Consider the following 11,309-nt stretch of genomic DNA (forward strand, 5'->3'; position numbering starts at 1 on the left):
ACTAACTGTGGAGACATTATCTGACAGCTGAACCTTAGACGGAACCTGCTTGGTGGATGTCGACGCTCCTGGTACGTCTAACACCCGAGTCAAGTCACCTCAGCTGCAGCGGCTTGTAGCTACTGAAGGCCGGCCGCGACAGACGAGCTCTGACTCTGGTCTAGGTTCTGCTGACTGGGACACTGAGATACGAGCAAATATCATGGTTACTCCGAATTTTCTTCAAGCAATGACTGTTTTAAATACATACCTCCAAATTTTAGACGGCCGACAGTCCATCTTTTTTTCACAGAGAGTGATCTAGTCTCGATCTGGCGAGAGAGTACGAGATTAGGTCTGGGTTGCGTAGATCAGCGTAGATCATCTACCCCTTCTTTGCAGAGTAGGGGTAGGTAGGACTTGAGCAGCTGTCAGAAAAAAAATAGTATATTTTAGCAGAGACGTAACTCGCCTGGACTAAAATGGTAAAGTTTTTTAGAAATTTTCATTTTAGCTAACTTAAAGTTGACTTCCTAAAATTGTTATTTAAAATGATTACATTACATCGAGACGGTAAATAACTATAAAAAAGTTCCTTATTCAAAAACACAAGAACATGTATTAGATTTAGCATGCGCAGATTCGGTGACTGTCTATCATTTTCCTCAGAAAAGCACTGACTGGTTTACTTAAAACTTTGCATACGACTTAATATCAGTTAGACAGTTCAGTAAAAATGGCAAATTATCAGTCATAACCTTTAAAAAATATCTGGCTATCGCTGATTAGAAATGCTGAAATAGTAGGTTTTGACGTCAAGACATTTTCATTAAAAAATTGTTATCATATCATTTTAACTACAGAAGAGACTTCTCAATTCAAGTTCCCTATCAAGCCGAACACTTCCCGACAAGCAGAGAAGAAGCCAACATGGTAGAACGTAAGGAAATAAAAGCACACACAGGCTGATTTCTGAGATATTTTGTTTTGCAGATGTGCATGGTGTTTTTTTTTTCCAATTTTCCGGTACCAATATAATTCACTTTCAACTTTGCCACTGACTAAATCTAAACTCTTAGCTTATCATACACAATTTGTACCTTCAACCTGTTTTTAGATATAAAAATGTGAACAATTTTATTCTACTTGACATATGTACATTTTTGTATTGTATTTTACATATTTTGTATATGTTTGTTGTCATGATATTAGCCTGCTGCCTAGTGTCTATAATGTATTGTCCTTGTTGCAACCTAAACAAAGTCATAGATTTGTTTTAGTGATAATGTACGTTTGGAACATGATATACCATTGGGTAAATCGCTTCATTGTTCTCAAAACCGTCAGTAACTTCCCAGAAAGCTAGTGGGCGCCGAAAAAAGGATGGAGTTTCAAATAGTTCCAAAACCTATAGTCTCTTTTTGATACTTTTTGAGTAGCATAAGTTCAGTTATAATTGAATATGTCATTATGCCAAACAATAATCCTTAACAACGGCAGGGCTGCGCTATAAAAGCTTAATACATATAGTGCTAACTCAGACACTGGCAAACGACAGTCATTTTGCTGGTAACAATATTGTGTTAGAGCTTGCAAAGCTATAGAGATACAACTTCAACAAGGAGTAGTCAGTAAAATGTTATTTCATTCTTTAGCCGTAGCTAGGTCACTTACAACAAGACACAAATTCCACGATGACGCTAGCTTCCGGCTCGTATATGGTCATTGCCATCTGATACGGTCGTTGCCTTTCTGGCGTGTATTACCACACTCTGTCACATTATTTTTAAAACCACGATATTTCCACACCGCGATGTTTCATGTCGTAGTTTATTAGTGTTTAAGGTTTGGGCTTTTGGATTTGTGTTCCGAAGTGGCTTTTTTATTGTTATGTTACCATCTTGGTATTGTGTTATAGGAAATAAGAGGAATTCTTTTTAACCAACCATCAGGGACCTACATTGCTTACGTTTGGATGTCTTTCCAGACACCTTCGCCGAAGCTTTCCACTGGAGTTCTGCTTCTCACCGCTCTTTAAGCAGAACTCCAGTTAGAAGCTCTGGCGAAGGTGTCTGCGAGACATCGAAACCGTAAGCAATGTAAGTCCCTGCTGTTTGTGTAAAAAGAATTCTCCTATACCCTATATCATACCAACCTGATGAAACTATTTTCAGTATTGTGTTATAGTTGTAATTAAAATACTGTAAATGCATTAAAGTTCGCGGGGATTTAATTTCGCGGTAGCGGGAAAATGGACTTTTCGCGGTGGATTTAATTTCGCGGTAGCACCACGCACTGTTATCTCTTACAGTTATTGAAAAATATTCGTGGTGGTTTTAAATTCGCGGTGAAGCGGCTGCCGCAAAAACCGCGAACATTAATCCACCGCGAACATTTCTGCATTTACAGTATTGCTTTGATCACGATATTCTTTCTTGGCAGCCCCAAATGATGTTAAATGGACCGGTAAGTGATATGGTGACAACAGTTTCCGGCAACAACCATTTACGAGACATGCATGGGTCTCGATGACAAGCTTTTCTTCGAGGAAGCGGAGGGCAGAGAGATATCTTAATAATATCTACGAAAGTGCTTTAAGCTTAAGTAGTTAAGATCTTTCTATTCCTATGTTTTTAAGGATATTGTTTTTTTTTAAGACAAAACAAGTTGATTACAATCATGAACAGACAGTCAATTGTACGGCTAAAATTCATTATATACGAATCTTGTTATAACACAAAATGAAAAAAAAATCTTCATCCTTTTGTAATGAGATTTATGTACTTCATCTGTTTTCAATAGTTTCATCAGATTGTTCAGTCAATTAGAAATAACTTTCTTATATATATAACCTCAGTTTTCTTTTCTTCATACGTTCTGACAGTCTGTTTAATGTGTGGAAGACTCTAGCCAGACTGTCGTTTGTATAGCGGGAACATAAGGTACAATGGTGTACATGAGAAAACTATGCTTGTGTACTTTTTTTCTTAGATAATGTATTCCACTGTTGCTGCCAGTTTTGTTTTCTAATTTTGACAGCTTCTCTTTTTATATCAAACAAATAATCAGATACAAATTTAGAGGCATCAAGCTATCGTAGCCGTTACTTTATAACCATGTAGAAAAATCTGGATGCTACATTTGGCATAGATATGTTATCTTCATCAAATCTATCTAAGGAAAAAAAATTCTGAAATTTACAAACGTTTCAAAAGCAAAGGGGCAATTGTTTGCGAATCCGACGTTTTTCAATATACCTTATACCCCTAGAACGTACTGGATGGCATTCAAAGCTATTTTACTATAAATATTTTACAATAAATATTGTTATTCTATTGCTGAATGTATACTGTGTAAATACTTCTTTTTCTGTAAACATCACGTGTTTGAAATGAAAAGTTTGATTAACCCTTTATTTTGAGAAAAAGCTCATTCATACCGGCCATAAAGGTAAAGATTACCAATTCCAAAGTGTTTTGTGTTGCTAATGATGGGACTTTCTTACTTGTGACATATGTAGTACTAATATCTACAGTATATCCAACAACGTCTGTATAATCATAGAAAAGTATTTACATAGTTTGTAAATTAGAAAACAGAAATTAAATTATTAACCAAAAAACGAAATCACGGAGTCACTATTTTGTAGTATTTTTTTTTTCTTTTTAATAAACAAGTTGACTACTGAGCTATTGAGTTTCTAAAATAACATTTATGTCACACGCCCCCTTGCGGTCCTTTGAAAATGCGCAATGTTGTACTTAGTGAGAATAGAATCCGATACCTGTGACGCGAAAATGTTCGATACGGGTGTTCCGGACCGCGTCACACAGGTTCTAAGTTTGTATCACACAGGCTTAATTCGCGTGATCGAACTATTTCGAACGGGCCAAATACGGCACGGTTAAAAATTCGAACACCGGATTTGGACGTTAGAATCGCTGTTGTTATGATCTTTTGTTCGAGGACACAACATTTTCTCAACTTCTGGTGCATTTCGCATTCGGAGTACACCGTGTTGTATTCTATATGTCTCAGGACCCATACAGTTTTATCATAATACGTAAGGGGGCTCTCATGTCCACAGTAGTGATAGCTGATTCTTAAATAGACCCTTTGCCATAGAAATAACCCACTCATTCATTGCAGTTGCTGTACAATCCTATGCTTCAGTAGGTGACTTCGAAATAATGCCAATGTCATTTATCGTTGTCTGATACATCTCCTTTGTTTGGTGGTATAAGATCCCAATGTTCAATGCTTACACCGTTTGTCAACTGCCACAGTTTACGCATGGTTTGCCAAGGCAGCATTCAACTTCACGCTTCTTCGAGCAGTGACATGACATTTTGGTCGTGCTTATGTTTTGGTGCATTGTTTGCCTTAGGCCTTCTTTAGAAACAGGTTTGGTGAGGCCCCCGGCTCAACAGTACATACCTTTGCTCCATGTTAACAATGGACGCAACTAGTCAACCATAAACAACTGACGTAATACGAGCATGCGCTGCTGTACTATGTATGTAAAGTGGTTCACGTTACAAAGTTTCCGGGTCACGAACACAGTGCAGGTAAAGTATCTAGACATATGAGAGAACGCTCCTGAATACTATCCAGATTTGAGAATATTTGAACGTCAGGTTCGACAATGGTGAAGGCAAAGAAGTTCGTGATCGCTGCAAAGTTCGACGGACTGCCGAAGGTGACCGACTTTCAGCTCGTAGAGGAGAGCACACCGGAACTAAAGAATGGAGGTACGTGTCAACACAACGCAGGGAACAATAAGGCTATACACTCGTATGTAAAAAGAAAAAAAAAATTGCAACGACGTTTACATTAAAAGGTACGTTACAGCGAATGTCTGTAAGGGTCAAACAATGGTGGCGCCGGTCCAAAAATCCATTTGGCTCATTTTTTGCACAGTCATGGTACTGCTCATATTTTGTGCAGTGATATTTTTGGGTACACAAGCCCCCTGCTACACTTATTTCTGCTCAGAACCCCTAGTTGCTATAGCAACAGGCCAAAGCTATGATGGCAGCGCAATGATAGCAATGATGGCAGGGCAATGATAGAAACAATAGCACCGCAATCATAGTAATGATGGCACCGATAAAAAAAAACGATTTTTTTCACAGTGATAGCAAAAGGCCATAAAAGATCTGGGGCCATTTTTTCCCTACTTTTGGTATGTAAAGAATATTGAAATTGGCCGATTATATATACTAGGACACTATCACTGACTAATGCTTAAACTTAATGACAAAAGCAGAATGTGCTAATCAGAGCAATGCCTAAACTTGTTCTGTAAAATCTAACGCCTTGCATGGCCAAACTGAATACAATACACTTTAGGCTGTCGAAAAAAATTGCCAAACTTTGAAGCACTGAAAGTCCACAAATATAAATCATTTTCAATTTACACCAAGCAATAGCCTGCATAAGATCTATAAACTTTGGTGTAAATTACAAGTGAAAATGATTTATACTTATGGACCTTCTGTGCTATTCACTATGACTGTGCAAAAAAATGAGCCAAAATCAACATTCTGACGGTGTCACGATTGTTTGACTCTTATAGACATTCGCCTTTATTATTAGGTCGAAGGCAAAATACCAAAATTGCGTGTTCCAATATTTGTAGAACTCTTGTGTTGCCGAGAAGTAGTGGACTTTGCCATTGACGTGTTTCAGTGAACATATAGTAGCGCAGTTATTTGGACTTTACCCCCACATTTCCAAGGAAAGAAAGACGAGTTTTTAAATACATGCTGTGCATCGGTTAATCATTCTTTTAGATCAACTATGATTTAGAATCTGGGTCAGCGTTCGTGCAACAATATCTGGTAGAGTCTCCGCTTTAAAAAATGAGCTATCTCATGTCAACAAACCGTTAAATGTAACTATCTTTAATTACAATATATAGGGTATCTTGCATCAACTAGAGCTTTTCTTCTTTTCCTTGTCATCATCATCATCGTCACGGGCTGGTTGCCCGGACCAGGTCCACTCTCTCATTCCAAACGTCTCTGTCCCCCATGGCATTCTCTAAGTCCCCACATCACGAGACCTTTCTAAATATCAGTACCTTTAAATGTCGCAACTTTTAGCTAGCAATTTCCTCGTTCAGATCTAAGTGTAGTAACTACTCTCAGCCATTCGTGCACACGATATGTATATTTAACTACGCAAGCACAATCTTGTCGAGCTCCTGTATCCTCTGGAGTAGCCAGTAAAACATTACTTTTGGTTAAATTCTAAACATAAAATCACAGAAGGTGTGGAAAATCCCAACTTGCTTCTGTTTTGAACAAATATCTTTATAGACCCATGCTTTGTTCCAAACGCTTTGGAATGGGCGGGGGGAGGGGGGAAACCTTGGATATAGCAAACTAAATATCAAGGTCATACGGAGTTCAGAATGCAGCTGAGGCTCTACTAGGGAATCGATGGCAAACAGAATGTCACATTTTGGACAGGACCTGTGTCGATAAGGGCAATCTCTCGCTGGGTTTTCAAGATAAATTTCACCTCTGACGTTATTATGAAGACGGTCCCATCTCTGAACCAAGAATTGAACCTCTTAAAAGAACTTATTAAATTGCGATTAGCGGTACGGGGTTCATGATTAGTTGGCTCAAGGAATAAAATAAACTGATTTGGAAGTATAATATGCTACATTGTATGTCCAATAACATAGGAAGAGATTATTTTTTGTACAAACGTCTATGTTTATTGAACAGTACTTATGATGGCTGTCTGTGATTAAAACTTTTCATTTGAGGTATCATTAATGACAAAAATATTTGAAGTCTCATACCTACGAACGTAGACTCCATACCGTACACAAATGTTTAATGCGTTACAAACTAAACCCAAGATAGAGCACCCTGCTCTAGGGAGGAATAGAAAGGTATACCCTTTCTGTTCCTCCCTAGAGCAGGGTGCTCTATCTTGGGCGGAGTGGTCCGATCTCTGTCATTCTTGAAAAAGACGAATTAAGTCGAAACCGGTCGAATACCTTCTCTGAGCTGTCATTTTCCCAAAGATACGAATTGCGTTGACAAAATGCGATGTTAAGCCATCTGGCAATGCAAACCCGATCAAATGGCACTTGTGTTATAAGAAGGAAAGTATTCTCATTTATTTCGCAAAATCACAACAGTCGCTAGTCGCCATAACCCATCTTTACACGCGACACTTACAATATTTGTTTGTTTTAACCTAAAAGCTTTTTAGTTCAATACAGTGCTGTCTCCAGCTGGAATTTTTTTCTCCGACCCCGACATTGTTTTTTTTTTGGGGGGGGGGGGGGCGAAGTTAGGGGTTTGGGTGCGTTCTTCCCGCGGAAAATCGACATTGCTTTTTTTTTGGGGGGGGGGGGGCTTTTTTCGGGCCGAAGTTTAGAGGTTTGAGGGCATTCTTTCCGCACAACATGTGAAAATTCAAACCCTCTTCGCGTTTTTCTTGGTTGAATTCTAAACATAAAATCACAGAAGGCGTGGAAAATCCCAACTTGCTTCTGTTTTGAACAAATTCAAAATCTATTTCGCGTACTTTCAGTGGCAAAATTTAATTCCTCAAAGTAGGACTATCGCCAGCATATCAAAACCAAGAACGTATTCTTTTTACCACACTTGCATGGAAGTAGTTTAAGCCAACTAGAATGATTCCATCGCAACATCGCCAGCCTCAATGTGTTATCATCTCCTTTCAGATCTTCTATGTGAGACCTTGTTCATCTCTGTGGACCCATACATGCGGTGAGAACAAGACCCAATTGTTTCAGTGCTAAATGAAAGTACATAAAAATTAACAACAGACATTGATTAGCCAGCCATTACATACTTTACATTGTCGTTTTAATCTATTATTTTCTACTTTTGAACACAGGCTTTTTGGCGGTTCCCTAAAGGAGGGCGACACCATGATCGGGGAGGTAGTGTCACGGTGGGTGTCAATCAACAATGACAAGATAATAACCTACCTACCTACCTACCTACCTACTTAATGACAAGATAATAACCTACCTACCTACCTACCTAATAAATCATCAAATAAATCATCAATGACAAGATAAGTCTTTAAACGCTTAAGACAGCATCTTAAGCATCGCATTTAATACCTACTCTTCTTTATATACATATAAAGATACCTTACGTTTGAGACTGCAGGTACTACCCTATGTACCCATCGATGTATATGTTTCAATACATAACGTTTGGGGCCCCGATATTTTTGTTTTGTTTTGTGCAACAGATCCATTCAAACTAGCCATTAGAAAGCTGACAGAGAGTCAACAAAATGTCAAGAAAAGCCCTTTGTTGGTTATGTATAAAGAATGCTGTTATGCAAACTTTGAGCCGATGTAGACTTGCATCTATGGCATATGGAAACCTTTTCAAATGATATAAGCTAAAACTAGAAATTGTTATCGTTTTTTTTAGCCTTACTACGCATACATTGTTTTACCTGTGGCCAGGCATACACTTTGTCATAATTGTATCTCTATACAGAGTGATCGAGTCCAAAAGCAAGAAGTACCCTGTGGGAACCACAGTGCTGGCCGGGTACGGGTGGCGCACACACGCTGTCGTGCACGAGGACGACAAACATCCTCTCCCCACCGCGCAACTTCGGGCGGCTCCCGCAGACTTCCCCAAGGAACTGTCTCCTGGGCTCCTGCTGGGGGTTACCGGTATGCCGGGGTAAGCAATTATACTTGACTTTTCATTCGCGCCATATGGCATATTCCCTTGTTGCTTCTTTCTTTCTCTTCTTCTTTCTTTGTTTCATTCTTTTTTTTTCTTCCTTTCTTTGTTTCATACTCTTTCTTTCTTTGTCTCTCTTCATTTCTTCCCTTTTTCCTTCCTTCCTTCCTACTTTCTTTCTCTGATTTGTTTCTGTCTCACTCTACTTTCCTTTGCCCTCTCTCTTTATCTTTGCTCGCTATGGCTCCCTCTCTCTCTCCCTCTCTCCCCGTTCTTCCCTCCCTTCTCTCTCTCTTTTCTGTCTTTTCCATGCTTTCCTTCTTCAAGTTTTTCTGATATTTTTTCACCCACTTTTTACGCATTAAATGCACTTTTCCAGTATGACGGCGTACTTCGGACTCCTTGACGTCTGCCAACCAAAGTCAGGGGAAACCGTTTTCGTCAACGCTGCCGCGGGGGCTGTCGGGAGTTTGGTGGGGCAAATTGCCAAGATCGAAGTAATCCGATGCTGCTTTGTCTCTAGAATAAGTCTTTAGATATCGGGGTTCTCTTTATCACAACCAGTAAGGTCCCACATGCGCAATTTTTGGTGCCTATCAGACTTCTTTTCCTCATCGAAGGAAAAACAGCACTCCAGTGAGACGCTATACATCTTTCTCACGCGGCGGCCATGATAGATCGAAGAAGAGGTCAATGAGGCAAACAGACAAAACTTATTTCTAAAATCAGGCCCCATTTAGTTTTCCCCCAAACCACACAAATTTTCATGATATAAGATGGAATAATAAATATTACAAGAAGTGTTATGCACCTAAAGATGTAGCAATTTAGAGCAGTGTAGACTGACCCCATAGTCCCTTAAGAGATGCAAAATAAAAACATAATAATGCAAATTTTTAACGAATTTGCAGCCATTCACTTATTGGTCGATTTCCTAATTGTCAGGCTACCATTGGTCGAACTGCTGATTATGATGGACAGTCTTTTGTTTGCCACATTGAACTCGTTTTAGATCTATCATGGCCGCCGCGTGAGAAAGGTGTATGAGGAATATGTTCAAACGTCGACAGGTGAGACTCAACTGTATGTGAAAAATAAAACACCCAAATTATCAGCCTTAATTTTCTTAAGAACCTAGGTGAAATACTGCCTGTATATTCCCCATGTAGTATTTCCAAAGTGTTAGACAGTATACCTCCATTAAAAATTGTCAGTTTGTGTGTTTAACTTTTGGCTAAAAAAAGGCACAGCTTTAGTTGCTTCTGCCAAATGGGAAGGGTCTCTTGATTATGAATAACCCTTGTTATTCGTGCGCTGTATTTCTCAAATTTGTTGTTACCTTGTTACCTTGTCAAAAAGATTACGTTTTTGGTTAATTGCATGTATGTTTGCAGTACTGAGTGTGTGGTCCTTTTGAGTGCGCTGTGGTGTGTTCGTGTGTTTATGACTTTACTCGCGTAGTTGGGGACAGATCGGTATAACATCTACTAGGTGTTTAGCCAAGCACACCAATTTAATCAGGTCGATTCTGCTCTCCTTAACAAGTCCATTTGTAATTCTACGCCATGTCATGGTTTACATATCTTAAAGGTATGAACACATATTGATAATTTTTTATCCCTTCTCGAATGTCCGATAACGGACAAACAGAGACGGGGTGTGGTGCCAGGTGCAGTCCGGTTTGGGGGCAGAAAACGGTCCGGTCCTGTGGCTACGCTCCCTGACAGGAAATAACGGAATTGCAATTGATACAACCCAAAACATAAAAGTTCTGACGAAGGCTATGGATATCTGTAATAATCAAATATCATCAAAATTCATTGCTAAATTAAGTCCATCTGTGTTGGAAGAAGTCATTATTCGACTTAAACTGTACTGTCCTACACAAAAATTGGACTCACCCAAAATTTCGACTGAACAGCACCAGTCTTTGTCAAGATCCACTGCTGTCGTGACGTCACTTTATGCAGATAGAACACGTGGCTCGGTAAGTAGTGGATCATAGGTTGAAGGAAGGTTATGGCGCCCACCGTTCACGTATAAAATAACCGGGTCATTCGGTCTCACTGGACAAAGTTAAAATCTTGGACATAGAACCAGACTTTTTTTGCTACCGGGATTAAAGGAGGATAACAGAGCATAACAACAATACCTGAACAGAGACGGTGGGCGCAATAGATTTCTACCAACATAGATGAACTTTCAAGTTAAAATTCATTTGTGTTTTCAGGGCTGTAAAGTGATCGGCTGTGCAGGAACTGACGACAAGGTCACCTGGCTCCGTGACCTTGGCTTTGACTACGTCTTCAACTACAAGACCAAGTCTCTGGGCGAGGAACTCAAGAAAGCCGCACCAGAAGGCATTGACTGTTACTTCGATAACGTATGCTACATTTCAAAGGCTCCCTATTATCCTAACAATATGCCACTCTCTTGAACGTAGAGTTAGAGAGGTTATATATGAGAGAATATACAATCCCACCATCAACAGGAAAGGGGGGCTACGTAAGGAACTTACCGGCACTTGGGACATAGCAGTTACCCCCCCCCCCCGCACACACACACAACAAAACTTTTAGCTCCTGCGACTAAAACTACAGGAGCTAATTGACTCATTGCATA

The 11,309-nt window shown here is 39.5% G+C and overlaps 1 protein-coding gene across 1 annotated transcript in view; it reads left to right on the plus strand.

Annotated features, from left to right (window-relative positions):
* The first annotated feature begins 4,486 nt into the window (after nucleotides 1–4,486).
* LOC118407053 (prostaglandin reductase 1-like) overlaps nucleotides 4,487–11,309 on the plus strand; it is an 11,586-nt gene continuing 4,763 nt past the window's right edge. The window contains exons 1-6 of the mRNA XM_035807470.1: nucleotides 4,487–4,730; nucleotides 7,694–7,739; nucleotides 7,870–7,926; nucleotides 8,493–8,684; nucleotides 9,067–9,184; nucleotides 10,918–11,070. Coding sequence (XP_035663363.1) covers nucleotides 4,625–4,730; nucleotides 7,694–7,739; nucleotides 7,870–7,926; nucleotides 8,493–8,684; nucleotides 9,067–9,184; nucleotides 10,918–11,070 — 672 coding nt within the window. The 5' untranslated portion in view covers nucleotides 4,487–4,624. The remainder of the gene's footprint in view (nucleotides 4,731–7,693; nucleotides 7,740–7,869; nucleotides 7,927–8,492; nucleotides 8,685–9,066; nucleotides 9,185–10,917; nucleotides 11,071–11,309) is intronic.

This window comes from Branchiostoma floridae, chromosome 19 (genome assembly GCF_000003815.2).
Source record: "Branchiostoma floridae strain S238N-H82 chromosome 19, Bfl_VNyyK, whole genome shotgun sequence".
Taxonomy (NCBI): Eukaryota; Metazoa; Chordata; class Leptocardii; order Amphioxiformes; family Branchiostomatidae; genus Branchiostoma; species Branchiostoma floridae.